Consider the following 18102-nt stretch of genomic DNA (forward strand, 5'->3'; position numbering starts at 1 on the left):
TGCAGGGAAATGTAGTTCTGCTAAAAGGAATATTACTTACAAGGGCAAACTGCTTTGGTGTTGTTCCCACATTGGACAGCCTTGAAACAAAGTGCAAAACCAGTTCCAAGAGAAAATTGTTCTGTCTCTGTGCACAATCCAAAGGCCCACTGCTTAAAGCAGGGAACCCCCCAAAAGCCTTCTGCAGATTTGAACTGAGTTATTCAGGAGAGAGAAAAATGGTTATTTCCATGCATCAATTTCTCCTTTTTACATGGGCAAAAGGTGACAAATAAATCTCCATAATGGCACAACCACCTCATGGCACCCCCTCTTTGACTAGAAAATCATCCCTTATGGTCTCTGCTTTGTCAGTGGCTGAGAACAAAATAATAGAGACACAGTGGAATGTCCCTGCCACCCAGCTGGTTTATGGCTGACCAGGGCTATTGCAGAAGAGATGGAGAGTTTATGGATCAAATCAAATCCTGCTTCTCCTTACTCAAGGCAACAAACCATCCTTACTCTGAGTGACGGAGAGGAAAGCTTCCAGATGTCCAGCTTTTTGGCTTCTTGGGAAAATTTTGTCTGTAGGAGCTCATTTTCCCACACAATTAAACTTATGGCCTTTATAGTTTAGGTGTCATTCCCTCTATGGGAATTTCAGAGGACTGAAGGGAAGATGAAAATAGAATGAATCCCTTAGGCCAGGGAGGAAGCCAAACCATGGTTGTGTGACAGCAACTTTCTTGGCATTCACTTGGATGTGAGGAAGATCTTCTAGATAGAAAGCAAGAAGTGCTCTAATACTCTTGGGAGTGTTAGGTTCATGGTTGGACTTGATGATCTTAGATACCTTTTCCAACCAAAATAATTCTATGATTGTATGAGTGTAAGAATTTGGCATCTACTACTGCACCCCAGAAAACCTCAGCTCTTCCAGCTGGTAAACTGGCACTCATCCCCATACACAGAATATAAAACAGACAGCAAAGCAGACCCTTTCTGAGGGTAGATAAGGCTTTCCACACTTTTCTTCTTCCCTCTGTTGTCACGGAATCATAGAATACTTTGAGTTGGAAGGGACCCACAAAGATCACATGTCCAACTCTGAAATGAATGGCCCATAGAGGGATCAAACTCACAAGCTTGGTGTTATCAGCACCATGCTCTGACCAGCTGAGCCAATCTCAGTCATGATAAAACCAACTCAGTACCTCATCTCCATGGCTTTTGTGTTTGACAATAACCATCTATCTACATATCTCAGCTGAAGAGATGTTTTTCTTCTTGTCAGACTGGCTATGTACAAAGGAAAGCTTACCCGGGCCTTTACAGATCTTCATTTTTCTGTTACACTTGCAATATCACCAGTTTCATCACTAAACCAAAACCCAAGGCATTTCTTGTGGCATCCAAGCTGCAAATTGGAATGTCAAGTAAAATGAAGACTTATAGGGTTGTAATTCCCCAGGACAAAAGAGGGGCCGCTTCTACAAAGCACTTCTGTCAGCTCCATGGAAATCCTTCCAGCAGGCTTAGCCTATGAAGGAGGAATTTACAAGCTGGTGGTGATTAAAAGCCAGAATTCTGAAAATGGCAAGCAGACCTTGCTTAAAGGGCTAATTTGATCCAAGGCAATAATAGCATATCTAATGGAAAGGCAGTTTGTATTCAATACATCATTCCATCCTCTCTCAAAAATGCAGGGATAAGCTCCACCACAATCCTGGATACTCATTCTGATCACAAGTTGCAGTTCTGTCACTTCACATCAGCACCTATTACCTCTCAGATTCCCTTCCAAGGAACATTTAGGGCCTGGCACATACCTGGTTAACAGTGCGAAAAAGGGGAGAAATACAAAACAAATGTCCAGATTCTGCCTTCCTTATATTCAGGTCCGGTTTCAGCACTGAATAAAGGAGCAGAATCTGGCTTTGGGGGTCTCAAAGGTACTGCAAGGCAAGGCAGAGCCTGAACTGACTCTACCCACTGCTAGTTTCCTTTGCATGTGACTGCAGTCATGCAGTGTTCCCCAAATAGAAGTTCATACCTTTTCACCTTCAGAGCGGCCTATTTCTGCTCTCTGGTACTCAAAAATAAGTTTCTCTCCATCCCAGGAAGGAGCCATGCTATAAATATCTCCATGCAAGTTTCCTAAGTCCTAATGTTTCTCACAGAAGGGTGCAGCTCCTTGTGCAGAAGCGACAAGCCTGGCTGGGTTCTGCAGTGCCTTTATTAATGTCCTTGTGCTGCTGTGGCTGCAGAGTAGGAATGGAGACATGGGCAGGAGTAGTAGTATTGCTGTAGCCATGGTGGTTTAGACACCAGCAAGACAAAAGTTAGGAAAATCTCTTCAAACTTAATCAGCACTGATGGGGCCACACCAAGAGCCTTGGGTTCAATTGTGGGCCCCTCACGACAAGAAAGACATTGAGGTGTTGGAGCATGTCCAGTGAAGGAACACATTGAGGTGTGGAACATGTCCAGAAGGGTCTGGAGAACAAGTCTGATGAGGGACCTGGGTGGGGGTTCAGCCTGGAGAAAAAGAGCCTCAGGGGGAACCTCCTCACTCTCTAGAACTCCCAGGAAAGAGGTTATAGCAAAGTGGGGCTCTGTTTCTTCTCCCAAGGAACAAGTGACAGGACAAGAGGAAATGGTCCCAAGTTGCATCAGGAGAAGTTTAAATTGTACATTAGGAGAATTTTCTTCCCTGAAAAGGGGGTCAAACATTGGAACAATACCCAGAAAAGTGGTAGAGTCATCATCCCTGGAAGTGTTCAAAAGACACATGGATGTCTGTAGGGGGATAGAATATAAGTAACTAAAGGTAGCATAGAAAGTAATCTTACCCACTAAAGAGTTGCAGCTGAGCCAATTACTGAGGATTAGGCACAGGCCTGATGTTTACAGGCCGCAGCTGCAGCCAATCAGCAGAGTGTTATAAAAGAGTGGATTGGCTGGCTGAGGGGAACTGGAGTCAGGTGGCTGCTGTGAGGGCAAGAGAGAGGCAGGGCCTGGAGGAGCTGCCTACAAGAAACATCAAGGAGGTATGAAACTCTGGCAATATGGAACCTTTGTAATGTAATGACAATAGAACTCTTGCAATATAATGACAATAGATGTCCTGCATTCGCATTAGGTTGGGAACATGGTTTAGTGTTGGACCTGGAAGTGTTGGGTTAATGGTTTGACTCTATAAACTGAAGGGCCCTTTCCAAGCTTAATGATTCTATGCACTTTAATAAATCAGCTCATACAGGAGGAGGGTTTGGTTGTGAAAAGTGCATTACCTCAGTGTTTTTAGCTGTACCTTACATTGGCCCTTCAGAAAATAAGACACCAGTTTTCTTAAGAACCTGTTAACTGATGGAAACATTCAGAATCACCTGAGGGGAGAAGGGACCTGGAGGGATAATATGTCTTGCCCAGGGAATCAGCAGCAAGCTCAGGAGTACAGCAGAAGCCTCTTAACACTATGCAGCAGTGCAATAGTAGACCACACTGTTCTTGCCTGAAAGGGGCTTATTAAAATAATTAAGCAATATAGACACTGTAGAAACAGTGATGCAGGCACATATGAGATTGTAGCCAGTCCCACTGGGGAGAGAGACCAGCTGACTGCTGCATGGCACCTCCATACTCTGAGACACACTGGTAGTGCTATTTCAGGGATTTCTAAATCACCTCCCTGCTTCAAACACTTTTCACATGAAGCTAATCCCAGTAGTATCCATGAGCCAGGCCTGCCAAGAGGGATGCCGATCAGAGCAGATGTTCAAGGTGGCTGAGGCTGTTAGACACAACCAAGCCAATAATGAGGAACTTTTATAAGGAACATTAGCCCTACATCCTTGAGATGTGAAGAGCTTGAGGGGGCATTTCACACCCCACTTATTTCTCCTGAAAAAAATGTCTTCACCAGCAAACCCTTTCAGAAGCAGCAAACCCTCCCACCAACACCTCAGCATGTGCTGCAGTGTCAGAGCCTGTGATTCAGTGACAGCTCCAGAGACTTTGAAATCAGCTGCCGGCTTAAAGGGACTGTGTAGAAACACTAGCTTTGGGTAATTCCAAGAAATACAAGCTCTGTGACTAAAAAAAGATGTTCTCAGACTGTTAAATATTTAGCTGCCAGCTGGGGTTACTATGGAGAGAGGTGCCTCTGTTGGTAAAGGACACCAAGGGAAGGATTTAAAGAGCCTGTAAGAAAGAAAAGCAGGTTGGACAAAAATACATGTCAGTGTAAGATGGATGGACAGTCAGAAGTTCAAGACCTTTTAAGCTGGTCACTTGATGAACATGGTGATATGTCCTTTGCCTTACATTTTCTGGGTCCTGTACGCAGCAGGCAGTTGGCTTTCAAAAGGAGAAGAAATACTGAAAGAGGAAAAGAAATTATTTTGTGAGTCAGCTATAAAGGAATGAAAGGAGAGGGAGAAGAGTCAGGTGTCCCTGGGACCTCCTTGGCCTCATTTACTTCTTATCTGCAAGGGTGAAAACATAAGCAAGGAGAGCTGAGAGTCTCCTCAGCCGTCCAGAAACCACATGGGTGAAGGGCAGGCACAGTGCAGGGAATATCTGTGGCCAGATAAGAGCTGTGCAGAGAGTCAGATAAAGGTGACATTTCTTATCCAGTTATCAAGCAGTCTGAGAGTCTGACAGCCATGCTATGTGTTTGGAGGAGATTGGGGAGTCCCCTCCTTTCATATCACTCTGGCTGCTCACTTCTAGCTGATAATCTGCCCGGCCTGGGGGAAATACTGCTGCCTTTGGAGGGGCAGAGTATTTTCCTCTGCTAAAAAACCACATCTAGCCAAAACCAAGAAATAAAAAAAAGCTTGTACAACTGCCTCCAAAGCTGATTAAACTGTTGAGCAAGCTTCAAAAAGCACAAGCAGTGCCCTACACACATTTAATCCATGAGCTCACCTAGGAAGAACCCCTTTGTTAGGCCAGTGACTACAGCCTGAGCAGGGAGAGGACACACCTCGGCCTTGACAGTGCAGTTTTGTAGGAGTAATTTGTTGATCTTGAAGCATGAAGCTGAGTTGCTGAGGGTGTAGGAGGAATAAATGTTCTGCAGGAGCAGCCCAGCTCCATCAGTTCTAATCAGTAATACTTGCTTGCAGACTCTCACCCCTGTTTTTCCTTCCTCACTGAAAACAGAAAAAAACAAAGCTGCTTTCCATAAGTGACAGCTGTGGAAAATAAAGTGAATTGTTTTGGCCACAAAAATGAGTGAGCACCGTCAGTGACTCAGCTCCCTGTCACCGTCCCCAGTGCAGGTTTGGTGCCATGGCTGGCGAGAGGCACTCAGCGAGGGGCAGGAGCTGCAGGGGGCTCAGGGTGTGCTGCACCCTCAGATGGACACAGAGCTGCTCACAGGAGCCCTGGACCTGTGTTCCCAGGGCTGTGTCCTGCCCTGCACGTGTCCCTGTGTGCCAGGGGGACAGTCTGCAGACCCCTCAGCTGTCCCCCAAAGCCACGTCTGAGCAGAGGGTGGTGGGGGAGTGGAGTGTGCTCTATTTGTGTCTGCACTGCTCCCCATGACAAAAGATTCATCAGGCACAGGCAGGAGGGCTCCACGTGAAGCCAAAAGAAAGGCTGGAGGTAATACTCAAAATTAGTAGTTCTTGCTCGTGATGCACGAGATGTTGGGCACGTGCTGCTGCATCAGAGGAACCACGAATCTCTCCTAGTGATGCCCAAGAGAAAAACAGGGACTGAAACCTCTCCATAGGAGAAGTTCAGATGAAAATTTTCCATCTGTAAAGGTGGGAGCATTCACCAGACTCCAGTTCTTTTAAGAACATTTAGGCAAGGACCAAAACTGGTGCTTGCCAGGACAGAGGACATTTACCTTCTTTCTAAAAATGTCAGACTTGTGTATGAAGGGTGGAATGGGGAACAACAGTCATGGGCACACAGGAATGACTGTGAAGTGCACAAGCAAGATGTGAAACCTAGCAACAAACACAACCTTCTCAGCACAGAGGCTTAAATGCTTCCCATTGAGGAACTGATTTGATCCAACAGCTCCTCACAGTTTGTACAAACAGGAAAGATCTGTATTCAGTAATGTAGCAATATGGTTTTCCTATACCAGGGAAAAGGTCCATTAATCTTGGCATACTAATAAATGAGCATCTATTAGCAACAAATAGCCTGGAGATCAGATTCCAAGTGCAAGGAGGTGATGCTCAGAGCCGCTCTGTGATGCTAGAAGGAGAGGTCAGGAGAGGAAAAAAATAACCAAAATCTGATGGACTTCCAGAGACATTTTGGTAATAAAGGAGAATCACAGGGAATTAGCATGCCCTGGGTGGAGAGAGCTCACAGGCACCCCTGTCTGGGTCCAGGTGGGGTCTGCAGCAAGGAGCAGGGCTCTCAGTGCAGCTGCAAACGCCCGTGCAAAGGGGCAGGGCCAGGGACAGCAGGGTCCACTGTGGCTGGGGAGGAGCTTCCAGGCTGGTGTGCCCAGTGGCTTGGTGGGTGGGCTGGGGAGAGTCCTGACCCCTGTGTCTGCTGCAGAGCTGATATCCCATCTGATCCTGTCCTGCCGGAGGGGCAGGGCTGGAGCAGGAGCCACAGCTGGAGCACACGGATCTCTGTCCATCCCAGTGACAACTGGGGTGCTGCCAGCACTGCACTTTCACACACAGATATCAGAATTAAGTGGCAAAGCAGAAATCAGGTGAGACTCCCCTGGGTGCTTGGCTGCTATCTGGGAGACAGAAGCATTGTGAGCACACCTCAGTTTTTGAGCTGCACAAAGCTGCACAGAAATAGGTGCAAGACCACAAGCCATGGAGTCTCATACCCTACAGGTCAGTGAGGACCCTCCCAGCGCAGGGCACAGCCACAGCACAGGAAAAGCCCTGTCACTGGACAGAGCAAGCTTGGAGAAGGTCCTCTCCTCTGCACTAGCACCTCGGCTCACTCATCTCCTGTCCCGTGTGGGTGAGGACAGGATTCTCTTGTCACACCTGTGAAACTCACTCATCATCCCTCAATTTAAATAATGCCCGCAGAGTCCAGCAGGATGGAAAGAGGTCAGTTTTGCTCATGCACGCTTGGTGAGTACCTGTGCAACTGCAGCATGGTGGGCAGGACAGTCACTGAGACATCCAAGCTGTCCCTCAAAGAAGGGACCACTAAACATAGGTCTGCTCAGGAAATAACCTGTGAAATGTGAGTTTGACCTCCTCCCGACTTTGTGAGTGACAGCTAAGCTTTGATGTACACAACCAGTGTAATTTTGGAAGGACCTCAGGAGGTCCCCTGGTTAGGGCTGGGCTAACATTGACATTAGTCCAGGTAAATTGGACTAATGGCATTAATTTCTTTAGAATTCACAGACAGCTTCTGTTTGACCAAACCTCTGCTTGGTGACAAATAACACACACAGCAAAGAAAAAGACAAACAACAATCCTGGCTCCCACCGTGGGATGAGCTTTGCATTCAGTGCTCTGCTCCCCTCGGACACAGCCCCACCTCTGGGTGAAAGGGCTTTGGCTCACAGGGAAAAGAAGGGGTTAACAAACCCCTCAGCAAATGAAGCACCATTAGGAAAAGCTGGACTGCTACTTTCTAGGATCTACAACCTTCAGCCAAGGGACTCAGCTTCTTGGGAATTGTTCCCAGAGTGCCAAGGTAGCCCAGACAGTGTGACTGAGTGCTGGCATGATGCCTGTCACATTGTGAGAGAACTTCTAATCCTGGATTTTGGGTTTGGAGTTTTTTAGTTGATAGTTTTGTTGAGTTTTGTTCTTGCTTTTTTCTTGCTATTAGTGATTTTTATAGCATTATTTTCAGGCACAACAGGAATTGTCTAATTGGAGTTGTTTTATTAAAAAAGGCTGAAGAGCTTCATGCGAGACATCAGGAAATTCTGCAGGACATTCATCAAAGCCACAAATTCTGGAAAATTGAAATCCTGCCAGTATTATGGATGAAATCCCATGAACATAACTATGCGCACATGGTTTTGCAGACCTTTTATCCACAAAAATGTCCCCTATCTGTGCTATCCACAGTGTTGCCAAGACACATTGATAACCCTATTGGCCACAGTTCCTTAACCCAGAAAGCCTCAAAGGAATACATGGCCCAACAAATGTTTCTGGACAGGGAAGTAGTCTACACTCAACCCTTACTTGAAGTTGCTTCAGTGAGAGGGCAGTAGGTTTGAGAAGCTGGTGCCTGAAGGCTGGGTAATGCAGTGATGCTCAGTGCAGTGATGCCAAAAGGCGAGTCACTAACCAGGGCTGGAAGGGCCCACTGGCCTCCCCTGTTCATTTCATCCAAAAAGGCAACAAATTTTGGCATATGAGCACCTTCTGGGTTGCTTTTCTTCCTTTGTCAACTTTTAAACACAGCCACAGGATTGGCTTGCAGAATTAACACGTAAGAATATATATTTTTCTTGGGTTCTTTAAAACCATTCATGCACAGACTTAACACAGCCTGTTAGTGGAAGAGCTGCAAGTTCTGAGACCACTGTGTGACTGCTTTATGGAACAGTCATTTGGGAATGCCTAATAAACAATTGTTTTTAATTTTAAACATCTGTATCTATAACAATAGGAGCAGCTGACGTGGCCCTCCCTGGTCCCAGCTCTGGCTGTAGTTGGGTAAGGACTGGCTGCAGCCTGAAAGCGATCTCGTCTGGCCCTGCTGCTTCTCATGCTGTAATTCTAGCCCTCTGCAGCTTGTCCTGGCTGATTTTCCCCTGAAACTTGATCTTTACACGGATCAAAGGAGCAAAAGGAGAAACAAGAAACTTTTGCAGTGAAATTTCAGCCATGGCAGCTTGAGCTGTGTCTCCAGTTCAATCCCAGCCACCGGCTGCTGCCTGTGGAGTGTGCTGCTGTGTCCAGCCTCTTGTCCTCATCCTGCCAGCAGAGTTTGCCACAGCACAGTCCTGTTGGGAGAAAAGTAACCTGCCAAAGGGAAACCTTGCCCCTAATCACATGAGGAGTTTTACCAGTGCAACAAAAATCATGCTGACATGGAATGACTCTGCTGATAAACTGACCTTCTGAGACAAACCAGTATAGTCCCAACATTTAACAAGGGGTTCAGGAGATTATCATCACCAGCAGAGTGAATCAATGCATTATTTACAATTTATGTGCTCTATGGTATTAGGGAGACCATCTCCCTGCAAGGTGACTGTGCACTAGCCCTTAGAGACGTGGCAGGAGGGGGCTGGCACCAAACACACCCACCCTCAGCTAGCTGAGGGCAGCTGCCCTGGGCCCTCCACAGCATTTTCACACCTTCAGCATGGTGTTGGTAGCAGTCAGCCAGGGGAGAAACCTTCCTTCCATGGGCATTTCTGCAGGGTGTGCAGTGAAATGGGGGTCCCTAAATCTGCCAGGCAACTGCACCCAGCTCAGGGGCCCAGCATAGACTCCTTTGAATGACTGTGGTCATTAGTTTCTTGTGATCAGATGGAAGAAATATGTCTGGCTTATTCCTTTGCCTAGTTTGTGAGATGTAAAATTACAGAAGTTTAGGTTTCAAATACATGCTAAGGCTAAGGAGAGTAAAAAGTGGCTGGAACCAATGTCTTGGAGTACATATTAAAACTGCACCAGTAATGTCAGTCTAAGAGTGCAAGTGAAACATCCTGCCATCCTTACTTAGCTGCTTCCCTGGATTGATGAAGAATTAAGAGCATTTCTAGATGAAAAATGTGCAGACGAATGGCTTTTTATTAAACCCAGAGGTACCGCTGGAAAAGACAGAGAATCCCTCAGGAATCAAAGCCCTTCTTTCCAGTCTGAAGTCTTCCCGGATGAATATAGGCTGGGAACACTTGCTCTGAATTTCACACATTTCACACGACTCTGTTAGATCTGAGCCCACCCAAGAGGAGAGGCCGCCGGTGTCTGGGAGCCAGGGCTGTTAGCAAAGAGCTCGGGCATTAGGCACACCTTCGCTAAATTCCTGGCTGCAAGATAATTACTGCAATTTGCTTTCCTTGTCACCACTTTACTGGTGTGTGTCTGTGTGTGTCTGTGTGTCTTCTTCCAGCCTCTCATTTCAGTAATCACTGGGAGTGTTTTGAGTGAAATGCAGCAATCACTGCCAATGCAAAGTGTTCTGTCACCATCAAGAAGGAATGAGCTCCCCAGCTGAAGGACACCTTATTTGGGAACACGTCCATAAAGAGACACGCATCCTCCTGCCCATCCTCTCACCGTGGGAAGGTGTGCTGGTACACGGTGTCTTGACATGAGCTCTCTCCCATCCGGTTTCCTTGTGCCTCCAGATGCCAGCATTTTACTGTCCCTCCAAGGGGACTGTCAGAGAAAATGGAAATTAATTGTGAGTACCTTTAGAAAGCAGTATTTAGAAACTTGGGAGTTTCTTTCAGACACTCATGGTTGGTTGGTTTAAACCCCCCCAAAAAGATAAATATATATCTTTGTCTTTCTGGTGTTCTTACACTTGCACACCAGACAGTGATTCTCCTCAAAATTTTCCAAGCTGATCATTTGTCAAAAGTACAACAAGTGTCCAGATACTCTTGTAAGAACCTTGAAAGCAAAACCCTGGATTTTCATCTTTTTATACATTTACACAAGTAGTGTGACTACATCTAGCTTTGCACACATCTTATAAAAAACCCCTGGTCTAAAACTGTTTTCACCGGATGAGAAAGTTTCCTGTCAGCAGGAAGGATCAGGCTGCTGCCGTCAGACCCCAGAGAATCCAGCAAAGCCGGACCGGATCTTGCAGTCCTGACTTGTGCTGCTGCACCCAGGGGGAAGAGCCCCACAGAGCAAGGGCTGTAGGGTCAAACTTCGTGGTATAAAAGCCCCGCTGCACCGAAGCTTAGGAGCAGAGGAAAGGCTCTTCCAGAGAGCCCTGGCAGATCCTGCCTCCCACTTCCCCATGCCTTGGGCCCTCTCCAGGCCCTGGGGGCTCCCCACTGCCACCACCAACCCTCCTGTCCCTGCAGCCGGGAGGGAAGGGGACATTCGCATGCAAATGAGGGTGATTTCCCACCAGGAAACCCCCTTTGTTTCCAAATCCATATTTACAGCCCTGCCAGAGCAAGCTTTGAATGCAGAAGCGGATGAATGACCTAAAAACAACGGAACTAAGCACTTAGCATAAAATCCCACCCACTGGTCCCCTTTACTGGAAAGCAAGATTTAGCAACACAGACAAAGCCCACACAGACTGGCAAGTGAGGAGGGAAATGTATACACCGAGTTAGTTGGTGCTGTAGGCACGGTCTGATGCTCTTACTCTGCAGCTCCAGCTCAGTGTGAGGTACCACACCAGTGCCCCCGGCTCCGACCCCCCTGAAACAACCCCACCTTTCAGCACCAGTTTGGTGATCATGGAAGGAATGCAGACATGCCCACAGCTGTTACTACACCAAGTGGTAAAAACTTCTGAGTTATGGATGGATAATACACTGCTGGCACATACACCTCTCCCAGGTGACTTTCAAAGCCTCTCACTTCATGGCCCCTCTATGACAGAACTGGAGAGAGGTCTGTCTGTCCTGTGCACAGTGTGCATGGCCACAAAACTGAACTTACCTGTCTGCTACTTTTCACAGACTGTGGCTTACCACTGGCTTACCACCCAGTTACCACTGCCACTGGGATGCAGCCTGAAGAAAACTTGCTCTCAACAAATAAATGGACAAATTCAAGGGTGGAAGAGGAAAGTGCAACTCATTCTTTCCTCTAGTAGCATTGAAGAAAATGTCCACCCATTACATCAGGCTGCTCAAATCATGCACTTAAAAACATAGATCATGGAAACATAGGGTGGTTTGTGTTGGAAAGGACCTTAAACATCATCTAGTTCTGCAGCCAAGGAATAAAATCTGTGACTGAAATACTGTTAGTGACACTGATTTGAGTAAAACACTCATGAAGTCTCTTAAATTTTTTTAAGTCTTTTACTGCAGGGGTTTGTGTCAATTCTTTACTTGATGCCTTGAGAGCCTACCTAGAACAGAGGCTGGACAGTGTTAAGGGAATAAAGTAGGTATTTATTAAAAGGCTTTCAAAGGATATACACCTTGGGCAGTACAAGAGCCTGGCTGTGGCTCTGCCCAAGAAGGATTCCGGGTCATGTGTTTTCACACTTGTATAAGTTTTGGTCCATTTACACATTGGGGTCAATTGTCCAATTACAGCTCCAGGTTATGTAGTCCCATTCTCCCAGATTGTTCTCTTCAACTTGCTGTTGTTGATACTTTTTGGGCCTGAAGCTGCAATGGTGTCCTTGGTTCTTGGTTGGAAAAGTGTTGTTTTGTCTGACTAAACTGTGAGGAGAACTTGCTAACACTTTATATGAAGTTCAGAGTTATATACTAATGCAGTACAGAATCTGGAAAATATGAAAGCTAAAATTTAAGGCATCATATTGAGTTGCTAAAAAGGATTTGTAACCTATCCAACATAATGCAAGGCAAATGGAGCTAAACTAATTTATTGTTGCAAACCCAGAAAGCTATTGAGAGGCCATTGCTTTAAAGTCTGCAGTTGCACTTATGCAAACCCCCTGGAGTGTGTGGAGTTATGTAAGGGTTAAAAAAATTAGCAAGCATAAAGAGCCTAACTCCAATGCATCACAAGTGCTTCAACAAATATTCTGCTAGAAGTACCAAGGAGATTTAATTACTTCTTTCTCCTCCCAAAGATGACTTATTCTGTGTTTGACATACCCTATGGAGCGTGCTTTCCACACAGAGATCCTCTATTTGATCATGCAAGGGCTACTTACAGCTGCTGTGGGTAAAAAGTGAAGAGCAAAAGATGTTTCTGACCTTCCCTGGGTGGCTTCATCTTCAGTCTGCCCTGACAAGACACCCTCACACTGCCAGAGGGTTCAGCCTGGAACCTTGTGGGAGGGCACAAGTGGTCTCCTCTCTTGAATGGAGAATGATGGAGATGATGAATGAGCCTTTCAGCAAGGTGCCTCTGTATTTCCAGAGTTTGCTGCTAAGGAAGTGACAGCACCATCACAGGGTTCTGGCTTGCATGAGAAGAAACAACTTTAGCAGAAGCTGAACTCATCTTTGAGCAGAATCAGGGAATGTACAACCTTCCTCAACTTAGTCATCTGTGTAGTGTGTGGACACAGCTGGCAAAAGCCTCTGTGCCCAGCAGTGTGCACAGGGACTGAGTCAATGCTTGACCTTCCTTTGATGCTCTCACTTGCTCAGCATCTCTGCTTCTGCTGCCAAAAGGTTACAGCAGACAGATGGGGATCAGATGAATATGAATTAGGGGGCCAGATGAAGATAACCAGATGAAACCAATCCTCTGTCTGAATACAGGGTGTAGGTTGTCAGACACCTGCCTGCCTGGCCCCAGTGGTGCAGGATCCTCTGGGTACACTTGGGGGGATGCAGCTGTGGGGTGGAATTGGTCAGTGTGACATCCCCACGCTGTGGGGTGACAGCCTGGCCCTGTCTGAGTGTCAGATGGAGGTGGTCAGTGTGACACTCCCACATTGTGGGGTGTCAGAGGGAGGTGGTCAGTGTGACACTCTCACATTGTGGGGTGTAAGAGGGAGGGGGTCAGTGTGACACTCTCACACTGTGGGGTGTCAGATGGAGGGGGTCAGTGTGACAATCACACTGTGGGATGTCAGAGGGAGGTGGTCAGTGTGACAATCATATTGTGGGGTGTCAGAGAGAGGTGGTCAGTGTGACAATCACACTGTGGGGTGTCAGAGGGAGGTGGTCAGTGTGACACTCTCACACTGTGGGGTGTCGCCCTGGCCTTGTCTGGGTGTTTGAGTCATGAAGGGTGGGACGTTCCACATCTTATGTTTCCCCTCCACCAAAGCAGGCCCAGCAATATGACAAATGAAGGAGTTAGAGCTCTGATCCCACCATCTGACCCCAATGGGTGGACTCCCACAGTGATCTCACCCTCACGCCTTACTCAGCATCACTGGTAGCACAGAAAGGTCATGCTCGGCTGAAACCAAAATGTGCTTTCTTGCAGCTTTTCCCCCTTGGGCCAGAGGCTGTATCCCTGACTTGGGCAAAGATCCAATTGGAAATAATGAATGTAATTACCTTGTAAGCACCTCAGTGGAAAATATTGGTATAGTTAATTATACAGGGATGCAATGCTAACCCATTTTCCAGTGTTTAAAATACAAATATTAATGCTTTCTCCTTTGGGGTTTTGAGCAGATTAGTTATTGCTGCAGTCTAACTGAATTGATAAGGTTTTCAGCTATTGCAATAATTTTAATGAAAAGATTTCCAGTGTAGGCTTACCATCAATGGCTGGCATCAGGTGTAAGAGTGTTACTCTGCACAGAGCTGGGGATTTGACTGCCCCTGAAAGAATGAGGGCCCCTTTGGTCATGGCCCTTTAAGCATCCAAAACTGAGATCTCTTTCAAAAGAAGTTTCTTAGTGTTCTCAAACTGAAGATAAGAAACTCACACACTGACTATCCAGAGAACTGAAATTTAAATTTGAGTATCAGGAGAGTTGAGAAGGATATCCAAAACCTAGGACTTCAGTACCTTCAGAAATACTGATTAAACTGGCTATGTGAAAATGAGTCTGTCTTTTGTTAAGGATCATAGGAAACAGTGTAATAAACTCACAGCATGGACTGAGCATGTACTCCAATATTTTCACATTATGGCTGATTGACTTCCCAGGTGTTGAACAAGGAACCTGTTATTTCTATGTCAGTCTGCCTGGAAAGCCCATCACTTTCAGCCCTCTGTGAGTAAGTGAGCAAAAGCCACTCCACGTTTCCCTTGCTTTGGGTATTTGTTAACATTTGTTAACATTTCTGAACTATACGTACCCTAGCAGATATTCGTAAGTCAAAACCAGAAAAAGCTCAACTCTCTTCTCACATCTCTGCAAAAATAGTGGAGAATATCTATGAAAACAGAAACCTGTTGAGATTTCCCTTGAATATCTCCGAGATTTTTCCAGAGGAAAAAAAAGTAGGAGACATCAGCACTTTGGGCACAGATCTTATTGTTCAGCAACAATCACATTTTGCCTGAGGCCAACTCCTCCTGCCAGGAGGCAAAGCCACAGGCAGCAGCAGCACAGGGCCTTGGGCACCTGCCCAGGCAAGAGGAGGGGACAGGCACAATGCCCTGCTGGGGATCCCTGACACGGAGAGGCCCAGAGTTCTCAGGTTGCCACGGGAATTAACGAGGCCAGCAGTTGGGAAATCCATCCTGGCAGCTCTGAGACTCCTGCTTCAACAGAGAGCAGTGTTTGCCCCCGTGCCCTGCTGCAGCGAGGCCATGCACTTCAAGCAAAGGGGAGACCACTGATAAAACTGCTTTTATCTAAATACTTCCTTGACAAATAATCCTTACAGCTGGTGCTGCTTCTCAGTTTTGTGCCCGTTCTGCTGCACCAGCAGCTCACTGGGAACCCAAGCACAAGCCACAGAGGCTGCCTGTGCTCAGAGCAACAAGGATGGATTAGTCACCACCTCGACTTTTGAGTACATTTCCATATGCCACACACAGAAAAAAACACTAAGGAAGCAGCTCCCCCAAAGGGAACTAAAACCACCATCCTCTAAAAGCTGCCAGACAGGTATTTCAGCCAGTGGGAAAAAGCCAAATAAAAGCATGTGTAGGCAAGGGGCAAGCTCTGGTCTAGTTCAGCTCTATCCAGGGGTACTGCTGCAACCAGGACTGTCTCCATGAATCACAACACTGCTCGCACAAGTGTCAGCATAGAATCTTTTAATACTTTACATAAAAAACTGCATACACTATAGTTTTATGTAAACATCATATACATCTCAGTTTTTGCCATGTCAGTTTATTAAAAACAGTCTCAGTACCACTGTTGAGGGAAGAGGGAGAAAAGGAAACAAACATAAATGGATACATTTGTTCTCTGAACCAGAGAAAATTATTTTCACCCAGGTTGGCCACCTTGTGAAAATAAGTTTTAAATAAACCTTGATTCTTTAAATTGCCCTTTAGTACTAAAGTCTGATGTACTCACTGCATAAGTAACAGTGCTTTCACCCATTTTTTTTCCAAGGCAAAAATATACAGTGGTTTTATTTTTTGTCTTGTATTGAAATCAGTTTTAAACAAGACCCAGATGAGGTTACTGAGTAAGAATGTTTCCAATGCTACAGTGTTGTATGCAGATGATGAGTGCATTGAGTGTTTAATTTAAACATAAAAAAAATCCACCAAGTTGTGCAAAGTAACATCTTTTGAAAATAAATTTTTAAATAAATCCAAATCAACACACTTGCAGGAGACAACATTAAAAGTAAGGAGCAGGCACCAAAATCATAATATGGCAATATCATCCCCTTGCTCACCCTGCCTCATCTGTCAGGAGGTGGATATCCAGCAAGCAGGACAGTTCAGCTTTACTTTCTGGCCTGGTGGCTTCTGCAGCTGGAGTCAGTTCATGGCTCCTGTTATCAGCGGGCATCAGTCACTCAGGGCAAGTTCCTTTGCACAACACAAGTCCCACCTGGGCACCCCCTCCCCACCTCACTTCAAATAAGCACCCCCTGCACTACCCCAGTTTGCACAAGACAAAAAAGGTAACATATATACAGGCTTCGCTTGGGATGACCCTCCCTTCCCCTCCCAGTCTCGGTCTTCAGGGCACTAATTTCCACAGCAGGTCAGGCTCAGGCTGAAACACGTGAGGGAGAAGCAAGGATGCCGCAGGCAGCCTGGGAGAGGCAGCCCCTTTCCCCAGCTCGCCTGGGTGGAGGCACATGCAGGCAGGAGGCAGAAGTCCCTTCGAGCATCTCCGCTCCACCGCCCTCCTCTTGCAAAAGAGAGGAGGCTGCCCAGGAGCAGGGAGAAGCAGGTGTTGGCAAAGGGGCAGAACCGGGTGCAACGATCGCTCAGTCCAGTCTCAGCAGCTTTTTGTTGTTGAGTCCACGACTAACTCGCAGAGGTCAGTGGTAGGAGAAAGCTTCTCCCCACTGTTTTCCCAAGACTCAGGGCATGCAATTCCCCCCTCCCTCCGTCCCCACGGCTGAGCAAGCACAACCCTTTTTGGCCAAGGCTCAAGGAGCGTGCTCCCTCCCTCAGCCCCCACCCCATGCACAGCCAGTCCCTAGCGGAGGGGACGGGCAGATGCCGTGTGCGTGTAGAACCCAGCTCCTCTCCACCTGCCAACAGGTGACCCGGGCGCTGTGCCCAGCGCCGCGCTCCAGACACGCCCTATAGCACTTTGCAGCAGTTGATGCAGCCGTTCTGGGTGCCGTAGCGCTTCTGCAGGGCTGCCCGGGTGGCAGTCTCGAAGACCTCCCGGACACCCTCCTTGGTCTTGGCCGAGCACTCCAGGTAGTCGTAGGCCTGGATGCGAATGGCCATGGCCCGGCCGTCCTCGGTGCGCACCGGCTCCTGCTTCATGCGGGCCAGCTCGTTCCGAACGTGCTCGTCGTTCCGCAGGTCCTTCTTGTTGGCCACCAGGATGATGGGGACGTTGGGGCAGAAGTGCTTGACTTCGGGCACCCACTTCTCCGGGATGTTCTCCAGCGAGTCCGGGCTGTCCACAGAGAAGCACATGAGGATGACATCGGTGTCCGGGTAGGAAAGGGGACGCAGGCGGTCATAGTCCTCCTGGCCGGCCGTGTCCCACAGGGCCAGCTCCACCTGCTTGCCGTCCACCTCGATGTCCGCCACGTAGTTCTCGAAGACGGTGGGCACGTAGACCTCGGGGAACTCGTCCTTGCTGAAGACGATAAGGAGGCAAGTCTTGCCACAGGCACCGTCCCCCACCACCACCAGTTTCTTGCGGATGGCAGCCATGGCCAGGCTCGCCAAGCTGGCCTTGCCGTGCAGCAGGACGATGGCAGCGCCCTCCTCCCCGCGGCCGCCGCCTCCCGCTCCCTCTCGCTTCTCACAGGGCACCGTGGCGAGTCGGCCCGCGCAGGCAGGCGGGCGCGCCCTGCTCTCTTTGCTCACCGGCACCGCGCCGTCGCACTCTGCCTCGCGGGAGCGCTACGGCCGCAGGCAGCGTCGCTGGCCCCGGAGCTCTGCGGTGGAAGCGGTTCCGCCGTTCTCGCCCTCACAGCAAACACCGGCACAACGCCGACTCAGCACAGCCACTGCCGCAAGCTGCGGCCCGGCGCCGCTATT

At 47.7% G+C, this 18102-nt stretch overlaps 1 protein-coding gene and 1 long non-coding RNA gene across 2 annotated transcripts; one reads left to right on the top strand and one right to left on the bottom strand.

Annotated features, from left to right (window-relative positions):
• The first annotated feature begins 2966 nt into the window (after nucleotides 1-2966).
• On the top strand, nucleotides 2967-11831 carry LOC141728702 (uncharacterized). Its single transcript, XR_012579850.1, has 3 exons — nucleotides 2967-3032; nucleotides 10028-10321; nucleotides 11571-11831. It is a non-coding gene; the product is annotated as an uncharacterized LOC141728702 (long non-coding RNA).
• Nucleotides 11832-15700: 3869 nt separating this feature from the next.
• On the bottom strand, nucleotides 15701-18100 carry RHOB (ras homolog family member B). Its single transcript, XM_005485105.4, has one exon. It carries the CDS (start codon nucleotides 17770-17772, stop codon nucleotides 17182-17184), a length of 591 nt encoding a protein of 196 aa, XP_005485162.1. The 5' UTR covers nucleotides 17773-18100; the 3' UTR covers nucleotides 15701-17181.
• Nucleotides 18101-18102: the final 2 nt, after the last annotated feature.

This window comes from Zonotrichia albicollis, chromosome 3, assembly GCF_047830755.1.
Source record: "Zonotrichia albicollis isolate bZonAlb1 chromosome 3, bZonAlb1.hap1, whole genome shotgun sequence".
Lineage (NCBI taxonomy): Eukaryota > Metazoa > Chordata > Aves > Passeriformes > Passerellidae > Zonotrichia > Zonotrichia albicollis.